Consider the following 23,709-nt stretch of genomic DNA (forward strand, 5'->3'; position numbering starts at 1 on the left):
ACTTATGTAATGATCATGCTGTTTAATCAGCTTGTTGATATACCACACTTGTCAGATGGATGGATTATCTTGGCAAAGGTGAAATGCTCACTAATAAGGATGTAAACAAATTTGGCATGACAATATGGAACATTTCTGGGATATTTTATTTCAGCTCATGAAAGATAGGAAAAAATTTGTTGCGTTTATATTTTTGTTCACTGTAGCTGACTGCCTATGATGGAAGCATCACCTGGGGGTAATTTCATGTCATCCTTTTATTTAAATTTTTGTCCTAATAACGTAACTTTCTCAAATGTTTGTCTACCAAGAGAAAACAACATGCTTGTAAATCCCTCATCAAATCCATTGGAAGTACATCTATGGAACTTAGATTATGCTTTCTTAAAACACCAAGTTTTACCAAATTGGATTCTGGAAACGTCTGCTGTATTTTCCTTTAAGTAGGAAACTACTCCATGTGATCAACACGTTTATGAATAAACCCCAATGTCTCATGTTCAACTTAATTCTTGAGCTAGCACTCAATAGAACCCATTATACACTGTGACTTGTTATCCAGTACAGGAGTGAATGTGTTGTTTTTAGGAGCTCTGTTGGGTACAGTGGGAGGGTGTTTGGCCTCTACCAGCTTCCTCCCCTTCCACACAGCACTTAATAAAGGAACAGAGGGAGTGGGGAATTTGGCCCAGATCGCAGAAGGTGAGACTGGCTGTTTGGACCCACCAGACACACAGGAAAAGGACCCTTACAGGGAGAGGAAGTGAGGTAGATGTGGGGAAACTCAATAAACAGGAACAGAGAACAGTGTATGAAGTGTGAGACCCGTGCCAGGCCGAGGTTTACAGTTAGGGAAATCAGGCTCGGCCGATCCCATCTACACTATAGGAAAAGAAGTCCAAAGTTTGAGTCATTCAGGTCTTTAAAATAGGTGTTTTGAATCTAGAGATGATTTTATTGATGTTGCTACTTTCTTTACTGTGCATGCATCAAGATTTGTTTTCAAGCCCTTGATTAGAAAATCATGATATGCTGTTCTGGGTTGTATACAGAGTAGATGGTTTGTTTGATATTGTATCTCATCATTGGCTTCTGTTTTCAATGTCCATATATGGTATGTCGCAAACACTTCTATATGATAAGTTAAATGATTAAAAAATAAGTTCATTATCATTTCTACACATTCTCTACCTGGTTTAAGTCATTTAAGTTCAGACTGGAATATTTTCTATTATAAAAATTGTATATATATTTTTTTTTTTATCTCGGGCACCCACGACCCATTCAAACCTCCGAACTGCTTTAATCCCTAGTATAATTCATTAGAATTGTATAACATCATCCATAAATACAGTTGGAGACATTACAGCATGTTCCATTAGTTGGGTTGTAAAACAGGACCTGCAGTACAGCAAGTTCAGCAGTGGCTCAGTCGTCTGATAACTACCATCAGTCATTGTGTAAGATTCATTACAGAACCACCACTACCAGTCATTATTTGGAGGCCCGATATAAACAGCCCATGTTATATATTAACCAACAGCTCCAACTTCTCATGCTGAAACGCAATGAAAAGGAGCTCTTATCTTGTTCCAGGCCCGATCTGATCTGCCGGCGGCTTTTAGTGTAATCAAGAAGTACAATGGACCATAGATTTCCTTCATTCAGGCGATGGGCTTTTGCTGGGCTCTGCCAAGGACAGGCCCCATGTGTGTAGTGGTGTGTTTGCAGCCAAGCGCCATAACTATTGGCTATGCCCAATGTTTTATATAGAAACAGCATCCATTGTTAAAGAGGAAGTAGAGTGTTGAAGGTTTAATATCCTCAAAAAAAAACACAAAAAAACATTGAAGAGTGCCTGGTGAGAGAAGCTGAAAACCTTATGGTAAGGACAGGAGAGAACTCACTGAGCAAAAAAAACAATTGTAGGGTAGGTTCCGTGAGGCTCAGCTGGTAGAGTATGGCGCTTGCGACGCCAAGGTTGTGGGTTCGAGTCCCATGGGCAATCTGGGGGGGGGGGGGGGGGGGGGGGGGGGGGGGGGGGGGATGAAAATGGATAGGAGCGTCTGCTAAATGTAAAAAATAATAAGTAGAATTGCTTGGCTGCAAAGAGATGCCAATATATACAGTGGGGCAAAAAAGTATTTAGTCAGCCACCAATTGTGCAAGTTCTCCCACTTAAAAGATGAGGCCTGTAATTTATCATAGGTACACTTCGACAGAGAAAATGAGAAAAAGAAAAGGAAATCACATTGTAGGATTTATGAATTTATTTGCAAATTATGGTGGAAAATAAGTATTTGGTCACCTACAAACAAGCAAGATTTCTGGCTCTCACAGACCTGTAACTTCTTCTTTAAGAGGCTCCTCTGTCCTCCACTCGTTACCTGAATTAATGGCACCTGTTTGAACTTGTTATCAGTATAAAAGACACCTGTCCACAACCTCAAACAGTCACACTCCAAACTCCACTATGGCCACTATGGCTCCACTAAAGAGCTGTCAAAGGTCACCAGAAACAAAATTGTAGACCTGCACCAGGCTGGGAAGACTGAATCTGCAATAAGTAAGCAGCTTGGTTTGAAGAAATCAACTGTGGGAGCAATTATTAGGAAATGGAAGACATACAAGACCACTGATAATCTCCCTCGATCTGGGGCTCCACGCAAGATCTCACCCCGTGGGGTCAAAATGATCACAAGAACGGTGAGCAAAAATCCCAGAACCACACAGGGGGACCTAGTGAATGACCTGTAGAAAGCTGGGACCAAAGTAACAAAGCCTACCATCAGTAACTCACTACGCCGCCAGGGACTAAAATCCTTCAGTGCCAGATGTATCCCCCTGCTTAAGCCTGTACATGTCCAGGCCCATCTGAAGTTTGCTAGAGAGCATTTGGATGATCCAGAAGAAGATTGGGAGAATGTCATATGGTCAGATGAAACCAAAATAGAACTTTTTGGTCAAAACTCAACTCGTCGTGTTTGGAGGACAAAGAATGCTGAGTTGCATCCAAAGAACACCATACCTACTGTGAAGCATGGGGGTGAAAACATCATGCTTTGGGGCTGTTTTTCTGCAAAGGGACCAGGACGACTCCGTGTAAAGGAAAGAATAAATGGGGAAAGGTATCGTGAGATTGAGTGAAAACCTCCTTCCATCAGCAAGGGCATTGAAGATGAAACGTGGCTGGGTCTTTCAGCATGACAATGATCCCAAACACACCGCCCGGGCAACGAAGGAGTGGCTTCGTAAGAAGCATTTCAAGGTCCTGGAGTGGCCTAGCCAGTCTCCAGATCTCAACCCCATAGAAAATCTTTGGAGGGCGTTGAAAGTCCGTGTTGCCCAGCAACAGCCCCAAAACATCACTGCTCTAGATGAGATCTGCATGGAGGAATGGGCCAAAATACCAGCAACAGTGTGTGAAAACCTTGTGAAGACTTACAGGAAACGTTTGACCTCTGTCATTGCCAACAAAGGATATATAAAAGTATTGAGATACTTTTGTTATTGACCAAATACTTATTTTCCACCATAATTTGCAAATATTCATTTTAAAAAATCCTACAATGTGATTTTCTGGATTTTTTTTTCTTATTTTGTCTGTCATAGTTGAAGTGTACCTATGATGAAAATTACAGGCCTCTCTCATATTTTTAAGTGGGAGAACTTGCACAATTGGTGGCTGACAATACTTTTTTGCCCCACTGTAAAAGGAGCAAATAAATATGATGTAATTCCGGGGAAAGTAGCACACTGAGCAAAGGGACGTATGCGGTCTACTTTTTACATTTAGTCTCAGGTTTAGAATGTCGTCAACATTAAAAAACCTTTAAAGAACATTTCTAACCCTATTCTGTCCGTCTTTATTAGACAAACTGGAAATAGTAAGTGATGATATTTGAAAGCAAATTAGTGGGCAGCATCAAGTTAAATATATTTCTAGTCTGTAGGAGATAAATTACAAATAGCTAACGACAGCCAGCCAGTAGTTTAACGGGTCACCCTTGCCCTGTGTCAAGTTTACGCTACAGTCAGTGCAAAAGACTGTAGCTTTAGTCTTTTTCCACATTGTTTACACTGAACTACACCTACCACATTTTCAGTTTTTCCATGGGCAATTTTCCCCCCTTCCCCAGTGAAGTAGGTAATGAATGCGTTATCCTGCGCTCTGCTCCATGGTTTGACTCTGGGCTACTCACACAGATTAAAATCATTATTATGTTGTTGAGATTACTGTGGTCTCAGACAGCTGCTTGTAATAAAAACACAAGATGTTGGAGGATGAGATGTGCGAAGGCTGGATGAAACCTCTCATAATAGTAAGTCTCTTCCTGCAACGTTGCAGTGTGATTTGCTCTGGCTGTTGGAAACAGGGGAACTAAAATTGGAGTCGAGTTCGTCGCAGCAAATGTAATATCAGTGATTCGTTTACAGATTTTTGCTGTCAATCTGGGTCTGAAGACTAATTAAACACTTGAAATGTTTGATTTCCCTGAACTCTGAAAGTATTGCTGACTTATCACCAAACTGTTAAACTGGGTATAATTTGTCTGCATATTATTCCCTAAATCAGGGGTTCCCAAACTTGGGGCTACCCTCTTTCAGAATTGGGGAACATTTATTTTTCATATGCACTTGTGTATAAATAAGAATTTGTTCTTAACTGACTTAACTAGTTAAATAAAAAAGGTTAAAAAAATAAAATAAACCTCTGGAGGATGTGCCCCTTCAAAGTAAATTGCACTTTCAAGTAAACAAACACAAGAAACACACATGGATACATAAAATAGACTGTATTTTCAGGAGGGGAAAAAGCCCAGAAGCGGAGAAAACACACAGATTTGCGGCAGTTGAAATACTTCCTCTACTATCACACATCTGTTCACCAACGTCCACATAGGATGACTGTGGAACACATGTGCAATTCAAACTAAAAGAGGGAGACCTAGGAAAACAGTGCAACTGAAAAAAGAAAGCACGTACATTGCATCCTGGAATCTCTTCAGTCAGAGATAAATCTTAAAACAAAACTAAAAAACCCAGCTCCACAGCTGACAAAAATATGGAGGGCAGTCGTAAAACAAATAATAAAAATTACTCTCATACGGCAAGTGTTTGCCTGAACTGTAGTAGGCATGCATCTAAATGTAATATTGAATACAATGACAGCGGGTCCATTTACCAGTAATGAGGCAAAATAACTTGATAAATAACAGAAAGCAAAATCAGCCATCACTTTCTCACCGTAGTACTATAGGCTTTACCGTTTCCTCTAACCTGAACTGTAGATTGCCATTGAAACAGAAAGCCCATAAAGTCACCTTTCAGAATAGCTCAAAAGTGAATGAGCATGTCTCAGCTTAGACAGGCAGGGGACAATTCTAAGACGAACACTGCAACAGGAGAACCAAGGCCAAGTTGCCATAGTTTATGATACATTTGAGATGTTGGCGTCATAAACCTGCTGAACTAACAGTCCAACTAGATTAGTTTTTAGATAAAGGCAAACGATTAAGATTAGTTACGGCATCTTACATTCAGCTTTCAAGCGCTTATAAGTGGATTGCGCAAGAAGACTACTACCCCATACAAACTTGTTTAAAACCCCAAAAAGGGAGTCTATGGGACATGACAGAAGGTAATTAATTTCTTCTTTTTTGTGTCACGTACACCAGATAGGTGCAGTGTTTTACAGGTTCAGCCATCGTACAGTGCCTATGAGCAAGGCACGTCGATACATTTTTCACCTCGCCTGCTCGGGTATTTGAACCAGCGACCTTTCGGTTACTTGCCCCAACGCTTTAACCGCCGCTGGCTTCCTGCCAGTGCTATCCAGTGTTCAGATGTGCTGGTGTTAAAGCAGGCATGGTAAAAAATAAACTAATATATAAAGGCATAACTTTGGCAATAACACTTAAGGTAGAAGTATATATGAGAGGGTTGTCTATGAAAAACTTGACGTGCATTTGTAAGGAAGACTGAGTGACTAATGGTGGCATGTGTGTGAGAAATCATTTTTCTAGTCTAAGAATCATCCACGTGAAACGGGCAAAGTGCCAAAACATTAGCAAAGTAGGCCTACACAGTGACCACTCCCACCCTGTAGGCCTACACGGTGACCACTCCCACCCTGTAGGTCTACAGTGCTGCTAAGACTGGATCTTAAACTGCTCCAGACAAGTAGCGGGTGGAGCCAGGGGTGATGCCACATCCTGCTTGTCAATTGAGCAACTTTGCTTCCAAAACCTAAATATTAATTTGACCACTGCACTTTAGCAATACATATGAAAAGTGCCTGCTTGTCATGGCACTATAGGAAACATATGGGCTCAGTTTCCACCATTTACTACTTATAAAGGCATTATAATCATTACAGACAACACTTTTAAAAGGGCACAAATGCATGCCACTTCGTGTCAAGAACAAAGAAAACTTTTGTTTGCGTTATTGAAAGAGCAGTATCACACTTGTGAGACGGTCTTGTTGGTGAAATATGAAATGTTCGGACAATCCCTTGCTTGAGACAGAGGCAAATGGGAAAATCTGTATCCGCCAGCAGCCTGAAGTGTAACAAATACCTCCTAAAAGCCCACACACACAATCCCGTCCAGTCCCCAGTGCTGAGTGAGAATCCAGGGTACTTTCCCGCTTCAAGGCAAGAGTCATGTTCCATTTGAAACTGGATGATGGGGGACGAAAGGGATTCTGGGAAATTAAGTCATCTTTATTTTTTATTTTTTTGTGCCATTTGCGGTGGTCATTGTGGGCCTAAGTGCAATATGCAGAGTTGGTCCATGAAGTTTGGCTTGAGGCTGGGTCCGAGGAAGGGGGAAATGAGCTCACGTCGAGTCCTTGGATCGGTCCATATGTCTGAAACCGCAAACAAAACATGTCATTGGAGAGCAGTAGTTTCTGAATAAAAAGTTAAACATTGAAGAATATCTTCAGATACAAAAAAATACAAAATAATCCACAGTAAGGTGTTTAAAAAAAAGTTTTACAAGAACTTAGGCTAGTAAGTTCATCGTCGTCATGTGGAAGAACAAAAGATAAGGAGAGCCATCCATTAATATCCCACTCATACCGATTGACAAACAATTCCAGTCTAAAATAAAATATTTATTTAACCCCTAAAACAGTATGATCTAAAGAGTGAGTATGTGTGCACACTGGAGTAAATCGACGGTACTTACTGGCTATAAGAGGCTGCTTCTGCCATTGGTGCTGGGTCCTTTGGACCTCATCTGTTCCTGGACTGACCCTGACTGCATGAGGGACAAGAGCAACATGGCAGTCATACGAACATCACTCCCTGGTAGAGTCATGTCAAATTCAGTGGAGCGTCAACCAGCAAGAACAGAGGACATTGACAATATGACCTGTTTTCTGGTATTATGCAACAGTCGGTGTTATTAAAGATACCTTGAGTCATTCCACCTGCAGCTGGATCACACAACGAAAACTCTGGTTGCTAAGTAAGTGCCCTTCGCTCACTCACAAATGGTGTGATATGTTGATATTTCATATGCCGAATGGAAACACACTGTAGTCCTACAATCCCGAGCGGTTGATGGATACCCACCTCTAGTTTGTGAAAATGCTAACTAACTTTGCAACATTAGAACACCCATGCATGAAAACTAAAAAATAACCTGTAGTCGGAATTCTGACGGCGCTGAAGGAGACAGTGTCAAGATTACACAGACAGACGTTTCGTAATGGTGTTATGTAATAATTCTGCTTCAACAAAAAAGGCAGCAGTGTTTGTATACCACACCTATTTACACTGTTCCAGCCCATTTAATGGGCTTTGCATCATTATAAGGGTTAGTCATGGTTCGCAATGTAGTCACCGGCTTAGTGGAAACACAAAACGTATACGCCTCTCATTCGGCATTAAAGCTCATTAAGGTTGTCAATGCTAAGTAAACAAGACTTGATCACTGGTGAGTTGACTTGGTTTTCAGTGGGATGTCTGAGTTCCCCTTTAACAGGCACAGAAAGGAGCTCTTGTTTTAGGTTGCTGTGCTAGATGATTGGGGGAATCTTCAACCAGCGTTGCAGGACACAGAGGGGGCCTTTCATTTAGCAGCCAAGGCCTTCCAGCTGTGTCCCCTGTCACTGTCCCTTCTCTGTGTGCCCTTTGGAATCACTCCCAGGGAGGGAAGAGGGACTGAGTAATAGGGTGTAGGGAACATCATGGTGCATGAAGTGGTAGGGGGGGGGTCCATTTCAGGGCCTGTGTTTCACAGGACCACTTCCGCCTCTTGCACAGGCTGAGCCTTGTTCAAAAGTGAGGCTGCAGGTGGCTGGCTGGCTGATGGGCCAATTAGCCAATGAATGGGTGTGGGACAAGTGTAGCAGTTCATGTATGAAAGCAGTGTTTTTGTATTCATTTTTGTCCAAAGACAACCTCTGGACAATACTAATTCCCTGGTTTGTACCATGGTGCACTGAGATGTTTTAAGCAATATCTTCCAGACTTGATCCAAGTGTTGAAATAAAAAATGTTTTAATTAATTTGACATGCAATGCAAGTATAACACAAAGTCCAAATAATAGTACTCACTATGAGCAGCCCAACAGCAATTGTTAGGTTTATCTGTCAAGATTACAGACCTATCATTCTTCAAAAACACTGATTACAAAATGTGTAAAAAGGATGGTCTTCATGAAAGTAGCCAAAACTTTATACATACCGGCGGCAAACCTTCCGCCATCTCCCCGGAGCCAATGTGTGTGAGGTGCATAAAGTTTGTGGGCTCTCCGATCATGCTGCAGTCAATCTTCCTCCTCTTCTTCTTCTTCTGAAACAAATGCAAAACGCCAGAGGTCAGTGGCCAGTGCCCTATAGTAATTCAAATATGGCTAGGCAACTGCATAGCACAGCGGCTGTGCAACCAAAAATTAAAGCGAAAGATTTTAATTCAGAAGATGCTCTAAAATTACAACATAAACATGCACTTAATCGAACAATGATCAACATTTTGTCCCCAAATAAGCAGCTTATTTTATTAGAGACAGAGGAGAGGAACACTTATTTGGTTATAGGTGTAAACCATGAGGTGGTCTATTGTTCATGGGATGAAATACTATAGAACAAACAGAAGTTGATGCCGGATAGTAAACAATGTCAAAAAAGCCTCTATGCAAAAAAACTTGCAGAAGTAGTCAAGTAGTGGATTTTTACATGTATTTTTCAATTTTTTAAATGTGATGGCTTAGAATATTAAATATATTGTTCTTGCTATGCATAAGCCATAAAAAAAACGAAGGCTTTTTAATTGTCCACTAGATTGTTAGCTTATCATCTCCTGATGCAGGCTAGCAGATGCCATAGCCATTGACCATTTCAATGAAACATGATGAAGCCCCAAAATTGCCCTCGCTAGAAGCCTGTGTTTCAGACATAAGGAATTGGATGGCTGCAAATGTTCTAATTTTAAACTCGGACAAAACAGAGATGCTTGTTCTAGGTCCCAAGAAACAAAGAGATCTTCTGTTGAATCTGACAATTCATCTTAATGGTTGTTACAGTCGTCTCAAATAAAACTGTGAAGGACCTCGGCGTTACTCTGGACCCTGATCTCTCTTTTGAAGAACATATCAAGACTGTTTCAAGGACAGCTTTTTTCAATCTACGTAACATTGCAAAAATCAGAAACTTTGTCCAAAAATGCAGAAAAATTCATCCAAGGTTTTGTTACTTCTAGGTTAGACTGCTGCAATGCTCTACATTCCAGCTACCCGGATAAAGCACTAAATAAACTTCAGTTAGTGCTAAATACGGCTGCTAGAATCCTGACTAGAACCACATTTTTTAAATCATATTACTCCAGTGCTTGCCTCCCTACACTGGCTTCCTGTTAAGGCAAGGGCTGATTAAGGTTTTACTGCTAACCTACAAAGCATTACATGGGCTTGCTCCTACCCATCTCTCTGATTTGGTCCTGCCGTACATACCTACACGTACGCTACGGTCACAAGACGCAGGCCTCCTAATTGTCCCTAGAATTTCTAAGCAAACAGCTGGAGGCAGGGCTTTCTCCTATAGAGCTCCATTTTTATGGAATGATCTGCCTACCCATGTGAGAGACGCAGACTCGTTCTCAACCTTTAAGTCTTTACTGAAGACTCATCTCTTCATATGATTGAGTGTAGTCTGGCCCAGGAGTGTGAAGGTGAACGGAAAGGCTCTGGAGCAACGAACCGCCCTTGCTGTCTCTGCCTGACCGGTTCCCCTCTTTCCACTGGGATTCTCTGCCTCTAACCCTATTACAGGGGCTGAGTCACTGGATTACTGGTGCTCTTTCATGCCGTCCCTAGGAGGGGTGCGTCACTTGAGTGGGTTGAGTCACTGATGTGATCTTCCCGTCTGGGTTGGCGCCCCCCCTTGGGTTGTGCTGTGGCGGAGATCTTTGTGGGCTATACTCGGCCTGGTCTCAGGATGGTAAGTTGGTGGTTGAAGATATCCCTCTAGTGGTGTGGGGGCTGTGCTTTGGCAAAGTGGGTGGGTTATATCCTTCCTGTTTGGCCCTGTCCGGGGGTATCATCGGATGGGGCCACAGTGTCTCCTGACGCCTCCAGTATTTATCCTGCAGTAGTTTGTGTCGGGGGGCTAGGGTCAGTTTGTTATATCTGGAGTACTTCTCCGGTGTCCTGTGTGAATTTAAGTATGCTCTCTAATTCTCTCTTTCTTTCTTTCTCTCTCGGAGGACCTGAGCCCTAGGACCATGCCTCAGGACTACCTGGCATGATGACTCCTTGCTGTCCCCAGTCCACCTGGCCATGCTGCTGCTCCAGGTTCAACTGTTCTGCCTGCGGCTACGGAATCCTGACCTGTTCACCGGACGTGCTACCTGTCCCAGACCTGCAGTTTTCAACTCTAGACAGCAGGAGTGGTAGAGATACTCTTAATGATCAGCTATGAAAAGCAAACTGACATTTACTCCTGAGGTGCTGACTTGCTACACCCTCGACAACTACTGTGATTATTATTATTTGACCATGATGGTCATTTATGAACATTTGAACATGTTGGCCATGTTCTGTTATAATCTCCACCTGGCACAGCCAGACGAGGACTGGCCACCACTCATAGCCTGGTTCCTCTCTAGGTTTTGACCTTTCTAGGGAGTTTTTCCTAGCCACCGTGCTTCTACACCTGCATTGCTTGCCGATTGGGGTTTTAGGCTGAGTTTCTGTACAGCACATTGCGATATCAGCTGATGTACAAAGGGCTATATAAATACATTTGATTTGACCAGGATATAGACCTTTAGCCATTTTAAGTGTTACATAAGCAACCTTGACCGATGTTTACAAACGTGCTGCTGCCCAAACGTTGAACCCTGTATCCTATGAGCTAGTCATGTAACAAAAACAAGGTAGACCACTGTGTGTGTGTCTTTTCTTCTTGACGTCATCTTGACTTCGGAGGATCTGTTGGAGCATGCCTACATACCCAATGAATCAGGCATCTTACCGACCATTCTTGTTGCTACATTAGCATGACAGAGGAAAGCAGTCATTCCCACAGACTCGGAAAGACAACCTCACGACCATTTCAGCAGGCATATTGAATCAGTGAACACCTAGCAACGTAAGATGCCAGGAATTGAACTCAAACAACACATGCAACCAAATAAGGTAACCCCTATACTTTTCTTGGCTCTATATTGACATTCTTCGACGATCAAGTAGGAGCCTCTCTGTGTAGACCAACTTCCGAGTATCAATAACGGCAATCGATTAAAACTTAAAACACTTTGCCGTTTGGTACTTTAGTCCAAACAGCCCTTGAAAACATTAAAAAAGGCATACCAAACCTAACCAAATGCACAGCTGGTTGGCATCCACTCAAGTGGCAGCCATGAGTCATACCAAACTCAGAAATAAATCCACACTACAACGTTGCATAACAGGAGGTAGGCTATCCAGTGGCTGATTGATGGAAGGTCTAGCTAATTGGTCAGCTGCGTGTGCTGCAAAAGAGAAACCGTCGCTTAGCAACTTATTTTAGGAGAGGCCTTCAGTATGTGTAATAGCAACCATTTTGGTGTCAGAAACCCTTTGGCATAGCCTGTGCTTAGAAAAGTGGGTAGCAATTACATGACTGACATACAGGAAGTTAGGCAGACCCAAACTACCAACATCTCATGAGAGCATCAGTAAGAAGAGTCTCAATGCAGTAATAGAAAATAAAAAAAGACATGCCACACAAGCCCCTTTCCTCTCTAAACAGTTCCACCATGTAAACCCCTGCATGTATTTATATAAAGTGGCTTAACTGTACAGTCCTCCCTCAACAATAGAACAAACACAGGCCCTAAAAATAAATAAGAAAAGAGGAAGGGAAAAAGCCATCCCACGGGACAGTGCCCCAGTCCCCTTCCTCTCTCCTGGGCCCAGTCCCCTTCCTCTCTCCTGGGCCCAGTCCCCTTCCTCTCTCCTGGGCCCCCGGGTTCATTGTTGACGAGTGGGAACGGATGAACACAACCCGCCGTTACGCAACTCTCCCTGCAAAACCCGGGCCAGGAAAGGGTGCCGCCCTGAGGTCAAGGGTCAGCGGTCGCTTCTGGAGCGCTAAAGGGAAGTTCTTCCACTCTCCGGCGACACACTGATATGTTCGGTCATCAAAAAGGACCTCTATTCACCCCTGTAATGCTGGCCAGGATTCCATGAAATGCTTTGAAACACCTGATGACGCTAAGCTACTCTAGGTCCAGGCATTATAGTTCCCTGGACAGATCGATTCAATCGTTAGCGTCATTAAATCAACATCAGACTAGAATGTAAAGATAGTAAGGACATGTTTTCAATAAAGTCCGTCCCAATATTGTGATGCCTACATTACTGATGGACACAACTATGCACGGTCAAAGTTATAAATGTGGGTCACATGGTCAGTGAATATTAATGACTGGCATTCACCCTAAGTATAATACACGTGAAATAACAAATCAAAAGATGGCACTCAAGATATCGCTCATGATGTGGATGCCTCTAAACAGCGAGCTATAAAACCCCCGTTTAAAGATATCAGCCTGTAAGTGAATGCAGATGGAGTCTGAAAAACACCATAAATACATCGGCCTTTGCCAACAGATTTATTGAACTTTGATGCATTTAAAAAAGGGTCCCCCATAACATCTTGGCGTAAAAAAAAATATGGATAGATAAATCGTTGGGGAGTGTTTCACTTTTGGCTGTTCTAAGCATGCATTTAGGACTCCCTTGATTGGGCCTCTGTACATACCAATAAAAATCTTATAACTTTGTGTTGAATGCAACAGCCCAAAACACTAAGTTCTTGTGTGTGGTCAGAGTAAGCATGCTTGGCTGCCTGGGATGCCCAAACCTTGCCTTTGGCTACAAGATTAGCCAGGGACCTCTAACAACCTCTATGGAACTTGGCAAGAGAGGGTTGAATAGAATTGGCCAGGATCTAATATAGCGCAAGCTTGGGGAGTAAACTTCATAGTCAAATACATCTATTAGATGAGGAATTTTGTGAAACCTGACAAAGAACGTTAGAGTAGTGGGCATTTTATACCTCTACATGAGTAAATAAAAGGGCAGCTGGCCCAGACTCACCGGTGGGGGTTTGGCCACCACGCAGCAGCCCATCTTGTGCCAGAACTCGCTCATTCCTGGGCTCCGCCGGTTCTGTCGGTGCAGCGCCCTGCTCTCTGTCGCCGCCCTGCAGGCTGGTGAAGACAGGTAGCCTCTGTGACCCTCACTCTTGGGATAGTCCTGATGCATCCAGATCCCTTGCATCAGATAGCCAAAGTTGGTCAATCCCCAAACCCACCGCCCCCAAAGGTCAGGTCCTGATTCGCTCAAGCCTCCCGGCGTCGTCTTGATCCTTCTTCGGGTATCCAGTCAGATTAAAGTCCGCAGGGTTTAATCTGTTGAGACAGGAGTTTTATTTAAAAAATAGCCAATGTGAACATTGTTCTACTAGTTCATTTTATTTTTAGCCAACATATCACTGCAAGCCTAACCTCCTAAGGTGGTAGCAAATCAAATGTCTTTATAAAGCATCAGCTGATGTCACAAAGTGCCGTACAGAAGCCCAGCCTAAAACCCCAAACAGCAAGCAATGCAGGTGTAGGCAGCGTACTTCTTACTGCATTCTACCCAAACAAGCATCTGGTCTAGAACAGTGTTTAAACCATTTTAAAATGATGCAATTCTTCGTGAGTAAGTCTGCTTCATGAGTGCCGATGACGACACATTGACTCACATTGCCCCGTCTCCCAGTTCTAAGACTTAAGGGTTTGTGGTCTGACCCCCCCCCCCCCCCCCCCCCGTCTTCTGTTCCAAGTTCCGACATAACGGAAGGTTTGATCAGAGATGGATGGCCACACAAACATGTATAACACGTCTAAACATACAGTTTTACAAAACAAGGTGACAAGCACATTAGACATGAGAAAGACATACCAAGGGTGAAAAAAAACATCTGCAAACAGTAAGGACCAGTTGTCCTTGTAAGGACCGAAGCACCCGCCTTTCGCCTCTAGGTTGTTCCCATCTCATCCCAGTTCCAGCCTTGCTAAGTCACATGAGGAAGCCTAAATGATAAACACTGTGGAGCACCATCTCCGAAGCCATTTATATGACCTCTTTTGCAGTGTGAAAGAAAGTTCTGCCAAGACCATTATTGCCTTCATAAAAGTTTGGTTTATACTACTTAGTGTCGTCTTTGGTTTATCGCCATGCTTAAGGTGGTCACTGATGAGCCGTTAAGGCAAATTAGAGCTGCGGCTTTCTGGCATTTTTATTAGGATCCCCATTATCTGTTGCGAAAGCAGCAGCTACTCTTCCTAAAAGGTCCACACAAAACATAATACAGAACATTAATAGACTAGAACTACAAATACTTTTTTATTTTTTTATATTTTTAAACAGCACACAGCCTACATCAACACATAAAAAATAAAAAATCTAGGTCAAATAGGGGAGAGTAGCGGCGCCATGGTTACCGCCTGCTCCAAGGACTCTGCTTCTCCAGGTTGTTTTCCACTACTGTGCTTGGACTTTAGTTTACTTTGGGCCCGCTGCCGATCGTTTGATTAAACTTTTCATAATGACATGGCTCTCATCCAGCTCCGCTTTATCGTGCCCAGAGGCTGTGTGAGGAAACTGTTTAGGAATGTGTGTGTGTGTATGTGTGTGTGTGGTGGAGAGACGCTCTCACACACCTTTTCACAAGAACAAGCCTATGCTCTCTCAAACCCGATACAAAAATACTGTAGCAATAACCTCCTTAAGACATTAGAATTAGCACAGTTCTGGAAAAATTAGCACAAAGCTGTTGTTTTCCAGAACTAAGTAAGAGTAAACCTAAGGCACCACACAGAGTGGGTCACTTGATAGCACAAGCACATTGCTGCCATTTGGGCATCACAGCGGTTTTAACAGGTACGCTACTAGCCTGACACACTCACTGTATAGTTCACTTATAGGCTTTTTACTTAACAGTCATCCGGGCAGTGCACGGTAAAGGCATCAGGGTTGTAAGACGGGCTGGTCAGTGGGTGTAGAGACGGTTCTCAGGCCCCATGGCTTATTGGGATGAAGTGTGAAGTCTGTACACAGACTTATGACGACATAAAGGGTGTGGATGGACGGCAAGGCAGGCAGGCTGGCTGGCACAAGTCAAATAGGAACACAGGTGTCTGTAGAGTTGAGCCACTGGCCGCGCCAGCCTTGCACAGGCAAAGTCTGGGTCTAATTTCTCTCCGCGTTGACCTCTTACGGTTTCACCCCAGAGCAGGTACACTTAAAAAAAGGGATTATAGTGAGGACACACAGCATGGTGAGAACACAGTACTCAGAAAGAGGGATAGAACTGTGAACTGTCTATAGGACAGCACTGGGGCTCGGAATATCTCCTATGGTACACTATTTAGAGGAGTGTAACCTCATGACCAAGTTTCCCATGATTCATAGCACCAAAAGAAGAACAGAGGGTGGGGGTAGGGAAAGACTTGGGGCAGTTGAAATACTTGTCTGGTGAGGTAAGGATTAACGGAAACTCTCGCTTTGGGCTCATCTGGTCTCTGACGGCATGCTCATCATCTTGTATAAATAAACCGGCTTTCCAGAGACCTGGGGCAGTCTCTCTCTAATTTGAGGTTTCCTCTGAAGAGCAACGAACGATGAGCAAAAACAAACCCTCTTCAGAAGAGTGACAGTCCAGTTCTGTTGAATTACTACTGGAGACTCATCTGTTGAAGTGCTGGAGAGACCTTGATAAGATGGTGCTAGATTTTGCATATCTTCTTAGGCCACAGCTGTTTATTTGTTCAACTACTACAGGCTACCCTGTGGGAACAGGGAAGAATCGTTCTGGTTCCCCAACAGGGATTTTTCCCCCACCCAACTTTGTCTCATCATTAAATGGGCAAGGTGGTTCCTCAGACGGTACAAAAATGGTTGACAGTTTAATAGTTCTTCACCCTGTCAGGATCCCTTGAGACAACATCACATCTTTGTGCCAAAACCATCCAACAACCTTCTATGGATGCATGTGCATCTTTGCATCGACAGAGTGAGAACTCAGAAGTGTTTATATTGCCAACACAAATAATGGAATCCTCCTGCCCTCACTCACTGGACTCCTGTGTCAGTCCAGATTTCACATGATCCTCAGTGCAGCTGAGGCTTCCCTGTTATCTGTGCTGAACGGGCAGAAAAGCCAAAACAAGAAGATTGCTGCTTTGTCAATGTGAGACTAACCTTATTAAAATGACACGGCAAACACCACAATGTAGCTACAGTAGCAGACAGCATGTGATGCATGAGTCCAATTGCCGAGTATGTCACCTAACCCAGGTTTTTTTTGTCTTGGGGGGGGGGGGGGGGGGGGGCTTATTAAAATATATCTTCAAAAAGAAAATGTGTTTTAATACAAGGCATCAACTTGACCAGTCTAAAGCAGTTAGCAAGACTTATTGTCTCAACGTGGGTTTGTTCATTTCATATCCCCGTGGGTAGGCTGACAGTGACGATACTTCCTGCTAACTCACCAAACACTGACGTGGCTAAAAAAATTCCATAGACATGCTAACAGACATCCCTGCGTGGCAAAACACATTTCATTGCAGCTCTCTTTTCCAAATAGGCAGAATGAACAGCACGTGTATATAAAAACATCAACGGCTACGATCAGAGAGCTTGTATTTGAAAGAGATAATGGCTACAACTTACTGGGATTTATGAATTGAGAAGCAACACAGACAAGAGGTAATGTGAGCAGAGATATTGATGAAAATGACATTCGACCTGGACTAAAGACAAGCTCACAGATGCTCATACAACACACCAAAGGCAACAACAAAAAACACACACAAAAAAAAAAAAAATCCACAGAAGTCTCCCTGTTGACATGGGCTCATAATGCCAAGCTCTGTTCCCTCAAAAAGGATAAGGTGCCAGGTCACACTATAGACATTAAGACAACGCCTCTGGCCTAGACGAGTAGGGAGTAACCTAGCGTTATGACCAATTAATAGAGCCAGATCTAACAGCATTATATGTGAGCTGGAAAAGATACAATTGGATGGAACCTTAGGATTCGTACACTGGTTGTGATCCTCGCATCTCAAAATCATTCAATGAGATCTTTCAGCAACAACAACGTTGAGATTTAGATGTTCTGATACCCTTGTTGGATGTTTTAACGAGGCAATCTGCAGTCGAAACAATAAACAAAGCGTTTCACCGCCACGGTTTCTGTAAAAGGCGGAGGGGTGGGGCTGAAGAAGTGTAACCACTCAAATTCATACGCGGAGCATCCATGACATCAACATTATAGTTTTAGCTGTGTTAAAAAATAAAAAACGCTATACAGCATTTGTTTACATTTACTTAAACATTGGAGTAAAACAAGCTTACATTTTGGGTTCTAATGCAGTACAATAGTTGAACTAAGCTCGATATTTAGAAGTTAAATTCCTCAAGAATCAAATGGGTACATATGCATAAATGTATGTAGCAACTGCAGAATGCCCCCTCAATGGTCACAGTTATTCAATGACATGCTCAATAGTTACACCACACCTATCCTATAAGCGTTTGCAAATGCAATAGAGACCTGCAAGCTACCTACCTACCAACTGGGTGGAATATTGGATGTGGGTCAGTGGCTCACTGTCAAAAGGCGAGAGGAAAAAGGAGGGGAGTGGTCTCTAACGGAGGAATTACAATGAGGCCTTTTCATGGGATCTGGTTAAAAAAATTTTTATATACTTTACAACTGGTTAATGGCACATTTAAAAATTGCAGACATCAGTTTTCAAGCAACAGCTTGAGGACAACATGGATCTTTCACAGAATCCAATGCACTGCCATCCACGATCTGATGACTGGTTCAGGTGTTCAGAATTGTATTGGAACGGAGGTCTTTAGAACGGTTGCTTTAAAAGCGAGAAAAGCATCAGTGTAGTGATTCCTGCCTGGCACTAGATGAAAAGCAGGTAGCAGCTACATTAATATAGTTGGTGAAGATAGGTCTCTTCAAAATCAAGCTTCAAGTTATTCAGGTCTGAAAGAGGTCTAGTGTACATTTTCCACATCATCTGTTGTGTGCAACTACACATCAATCCCAAATTAAAATGGGGAAGAGAACCATTAGCCCATAACAGAGTATACATAAAGTCCTGTCCTCCCAGAATGACTTACTGGTAGGCTTAATGAAATAAGTCTCCAAAGTGACTCTTCTCATGAAAGATTAATTATGGTCAATGTATACATAGACCTATTGCTTACAGTATAGGAACATCCCTTTACCCCCACTACTTAGGTCACTAATGTGGCAGTGTACACTGGGGTGTCCTTTTAAAGAAAGGAATGAATAAAGATTAAAGTTACTCCTATCTGCAACAAGTACAAAGTCAAACGTACAGGAAAGGACGCAGTTAATGTCACAATGGGATTCGACACTTCCATGACTCAATACAGCTAGTTTGACATTTCCTGCTATCTTTATCGGAATTATCAACCCCCCCCCTGCGTGTCACGGGTCATAGTTTACTCCACAGAGTTCCACACTAGCAGGGGGTAAAGTACACTCCCCATATGCCAGGCTCAGCTGCTGAGTGGCTGTTCTAACCACCTCAGACATGAACTGAAAACGCTAACAAACTAAAAGATAGAATTCCCCTGGTCCTGCACACATACAGTACCAGTCAAAAGTTTGGACACACCCACTCATTCAAGGTTTTTTCTTTAAAACTATGAAATAACATTTATGGAATCATGTAGCAACCAAAATAATTGTTCAAATGTGTGTGTATATATATATATATATATATATATATATATATATATAGTTAGATAACTTCACTGTTGAAGCTAGGAACACAAGCATTTCGCTACCCCCGCAATAACATGTGCTAAATATGTGTATGCGAATGATAAAATTTGATTTGATATTCAACCCCCTTGGCCTACAATGCTCACGCCACTGCAGAAATCAAATGAATCTAATTTACCACCCAACCCTAAGGTAAACTAGAGATCTGAGAAATAGTCAAACGGCGAGATTTTACAGGATGGGATGAGTTTCTCATATTGGCACGATGCGTAGGGTGTTTACCTTTCACTCCAGCAACCCAGGTTGGCTTCCTTGCCCAGGCGTTGCTACACTGGTGTCAGAAATGGGATGGCGGCTGTGAGGCCATCAGAACGCACGGCCCAGACTTGTGAGTATTTGAAGCACGGGTGTTCAGTGTTGCCTGAAATTTTATGAATGCCCATCTGTGGTAAGCCTAACATTTGTAATACACAAAAAGACTTCCGGTCTGGACAGAACCGAGAATAGCCATCCAAAATATGTCGGCTCGTGCTTACTGGGGTGTAGCCTACCATGTCGCTGGCAATGGAATTTTATGAATGCCCAAACAGGCCGTTGCATTGGCTTTATTAGTCCTGATTCCTGTGACTAATCAATTTAGCTATTCAAGTACTGAATACAGGGTTTCTATACAGCACAGATATATTTAGATTTATGACATATCCTAATTCTGCTACATGAGTTATGACAAATACATTTTTTTGACGGGACATTGGTGGAACGCCACAGGGATGAATCTCTAAAACAGCACCCTGAAGAGGCACGCTGGGAATGGACAAGCAAAATATTTTTTGTGCCCTTGCCTTTGACAAAGTGGGCACTGCTTATCACATGGCGGCATCAACACTCACCTAAAAAGCTCTTATGCTACTGGTTGAGAGAAATTGCCACTGTTTCAGGGAAGAATTATGTGAAGTTATGCATTGTTGTTGGTGGAGCGTCTTGGTCAGTTCAGCTCAGAAAATGCCACCCTTATCAATCTGCCAACATAGGTAATGAGTGGGCCGGCCGTGGTGTATGGGGTTTTGTTTTCATGCCAGAGACCAGGGTTGGCTACAATATTATCAAGCTGAAGACCTCAACAGTGAGGTTGGAGCACACAGTATTGAAGAGGAGCCAAACCCATTCCTGACCAATGGGCTTTCCCATAGAGGAGAAGCAACAGTGAGGGAGTACGAGATCATTTACAGTCTCATCCCAAAACTATGCCTTCCTGAAAATAGACCACAATGGCTTACTTTACCCAATGCAGTCAACTGACTGAGCCACTGTCGCCAGCCTGACTTCCCTGAATGTTTTAGACCTCTAATTTGGAACTGACAAAAAAAAATAAGAAATCTTGTCATAAACAGGCTATGTAATTTGTCTAGCTCTCTCATCTCTTAGAGAAAATGAATACTCAGTATCTTGAGGGAACATATTGTTTCTACTTTAATGTTTTAAAAAAAGTACAGTAAAAAATAAACACATGTAAAGTGTTTGGCCCATGTTTCTTTAACGGAAATAAAATCTCAGAAATGTACCATACGCACAAAAATTGTATTTCTCTAAAATGTTGTGCACAAATTTGTTTAAATCCCTGTTTGTGAGCATTTCTCCTATGCCAAGATAATCAATCCACCTAATAGGTGTGGCATATCAAGAAGCTGATTAAACAGCATGATCATTACACAGGTGCACCTTGTGCGGGGGACACTAAAAGGCCACTAAAATGTGCAGTTTTGTCACAGAACGGCACAGATGTTGAGGGAGCATGCAATTGGCATGCTGACTGCAAGAATGTTCACCAGAGCGGTTTGCTGATGTCAACGTTGTGAACAGTGTGCCCCAGGTGGCGGTGTGGTTATGGTATGTACAGGCATAAGATACGGAAAACGAACACAATGGCATTTTATTGATGGCAATTTGAATGCACAGCGATACCACGGCGAGATCCTGAGGCCCATTGTCGTGCCTTTCATCCGCCCCCATCCCCTCATGTTTCAGCATGATAATGCACAGCCCCATGTTGCAAGCATCTGTACACAACTCCTGGAAGCTGAAAAAGTCCCAGTTCTTCCATGGCCTGCATACACACCAGACATGTCACCCATTAAGCATGTTTGTAGATGAGTGGGACAACCTTCCACAGGCCACAATCAACAGCCTGATCAAGTCTATGCGAAGGAGATAAGTGGTGCCGCATGAGGTGGTTTCACCAGATACTGACTGGTTCTACTCGCCTACTTTTTTCATTATTTTGGCATCTGTAACCAACAGACGCCGATCTGCATTCCCAGTCATGTGAAATCCATAGATTTGGGCCTAATAAGTTTATTTCAAGTGACCGAAATCCTTATAAGAACTGTAACTCAGTCAAATCTTTGAAATTGTTGCATGTTGCGTTTATATTTTTGTTCAGTGTAAGTTAAAACAATACACAACATAACATTTCAATGAAAACTGATAAAGAGAGGGCTTGAATTATTCCAGTCATTGGATGAAGACATCTTGTGTTTTGGAGAGTTTTGTTAAGAGCCCTGACGCTGGGTATGAACAGTATCACGCATCCCTTGCGTTACTATTTTGGAAGGATAATGACTTCATCTTTCATATCGGCTATAAATCATTTGTAAAAAAATAAAATAAAAAAAACGACATGTTCAGTTGAGAACACTTTACAGGGTTTGCGTTCCCACATGCCCATGTTTACAGAAGACAGATAGTTAGCACAGGTGGTCCCTCTATCTAGCATGCTCTGAACACACGTTTGTAACGCCGGGTTTTTCCCCAAACTTGGTCCCTGGGGGGCCCCCGTAGTGCAAGTTTTGGTTTTTGCCCTAGGACTATACAGCTGATTCAAATATCAACAAGCTTTTGAGTCAGCTGTGTAGTGTTACAGCAAAAACCAAAACGAGCACAGAGTTTGCGAAACGCTGGTGTAACTCTTGACAAATACTGCCTGTTGAAACTGTATTAAAGCCGGTTAAAAACACTGTATATGTTGCATTTGTGAAATTATCTTGACGTTATATGAAAGTAAAGGGCTTCATGTTTCTAGAACCGTATCACAGTTTAAAATAGATTCACTTTAGATTGAGTTAGGCTGCTAGAGCCGGTCTACCTCAAAATAAATTCATATCCTTTCGACATTAAGGAGTAACGGTAGACACTTGGGCTAGCGGACTAAACTCCGGTTTATGAAGTGTCTGGACTTCAACACGGAGTTTAGTCCGCTAATCTTGGGCTTAGAACTACTCAAACAAAGTGTTTGATTTACACCTGACAGATCACACTCCGGCCAAGCCATTTCCAAGGGAATAGCCACAAAATACACTACATAGCCAACTTTTATGTAGCTCGATGGGCTAAGCATTATTTAACCAAATAGTAATGACTTCGAGTTTGATCGAATCTGGTCGTTTACTTTAAAAGCATAAAACGTTCAAATGAATCAATGTTGAAAGTGCAAGGATATTTAGATTCTAGGCAACGTAACACAATTGTCTCTGGGTTTGGCCAACTCTAAGCCTTCTCAGTAAGAGAAACATTGTAACAATGACCACGTACCCCCTTTCATTTCCAGAATTAGCTAGTAGGCTAGCCTACATGAAGAACAAAGTCTCAATAGCGGCGCTGACTTACCTCCGTTCTTAAATGTACCCAAACAATGTCGATATCCAGTAGCAAAAGTATTCGCTGAATGCCCTTTCAAACACCAACGTATAGCACCAACCACACTTATGCTGATTCTCGGTTTTTTGAGGTGTGGTTCTAAGTTGTTCAATCAGGAAATTGAAATGTTTAAAATGTTTTTTTCAAAAGCTTATTTTTTGCCGGTAAAGTCAAACAGCACCCCTTATGGACATAGACACCATTTGACTTCCCGTCATCATAAGGTCAACACTGCCACCTACAGGGAAATTGCAGATATAGACATAATCTTAGTACACAATCCAAGTTTCAAGTTTAAATGTCACATGCACAGTGAAATGCCTTTCTTGCAAACTCAAAACCCAACAATGCAATAGCAGTGTATTACTAGAAGAAGAAAAACACGAGAAATAAGAACATGAAATATGAAATACACAATTACATAAGTAAGAATACTATATACAGGAAATATTTTAAAAAGTCAGTTCCAATACATATTGCCATGTACAGGGATACTGGAGTGATGGATGTAGATATGTATAGAGGTAAGGGGACAAGGCAACTGGATATAAGATAAACAGAGTAGCAGCAGCTTGCATGTGAATGGGTGTGTAGAGTCAGTATAAATGTATGTGCATATTATGTGTGAATAAGCAAATGGAGTGAGTATATGTGTGTCTAGGGCCCTGTGAGTGTGCATAGACAGT

General features: G+C 42.4%; 1 protein-coding gene across 2 annotated transcripts; it reads right to left on the minus strand.

Moving 5' to 3' along the window:
* Positions 1–4,779: 4,779 nt before the first annotated feature.
* Positions 4,780–23,195, minus strand: LOC109907481 (CDC42 small effector protein 1-like). 2 transcript variants are annotated; one of them, XR_004203581.1, is made up of 5 exons: positions 22,994–23,195; positions 13,600–13,913; positions 8,703–8,810; positions 7,197–7,268; positions 4,780–6,873 (listed from the first exon to the last, which is right to left on the minus strand). XR_004203581.1 is itself a non-coding variant. In XM_020505461.2 (5 exons), the coding sequence occupies exons 2-4, from the start codon at positions 13,780–13,782 to the stop codon at positions 7,200–7,202; spliced, it is 357 nt and encodes a 118-aa protein (XP_020361050.1). In that variant the 5' UTR covers positions 13,783–13,913; positions 22,994–23,181; the 3' UTR covers positions 4,780–6,873; positions 7,197–7,199. The 2 variants fall into 2 exon arrangements, 1 of the variants encoding a protein (XP_020361050.1); XM_020505461.2 differs by having other exon boundaries at positions 8,703–8,807; positions 22,994–23,181.
* Between the last annotated feature and the right edge of the window lie 514 nt (positions 23,196–23,709).

The sequence above is a fragment of the Oncorhynchus kisutch genome, linkage group LG17, assembly GCF_002021735.2.
Source record: "Oncorhynchus kisutch isolate 150728-3 linkage group LG17, Okis_V2, whole genome shotgun sequence".
NCBI classification, from domain to species: domain Eukaryota; kingdom Metazoa; phylum Chordata; class Actinopteri; order Salmoniformes; family Salmonidae; genus Oncorhynchus; species Oncorhynchus kisutch.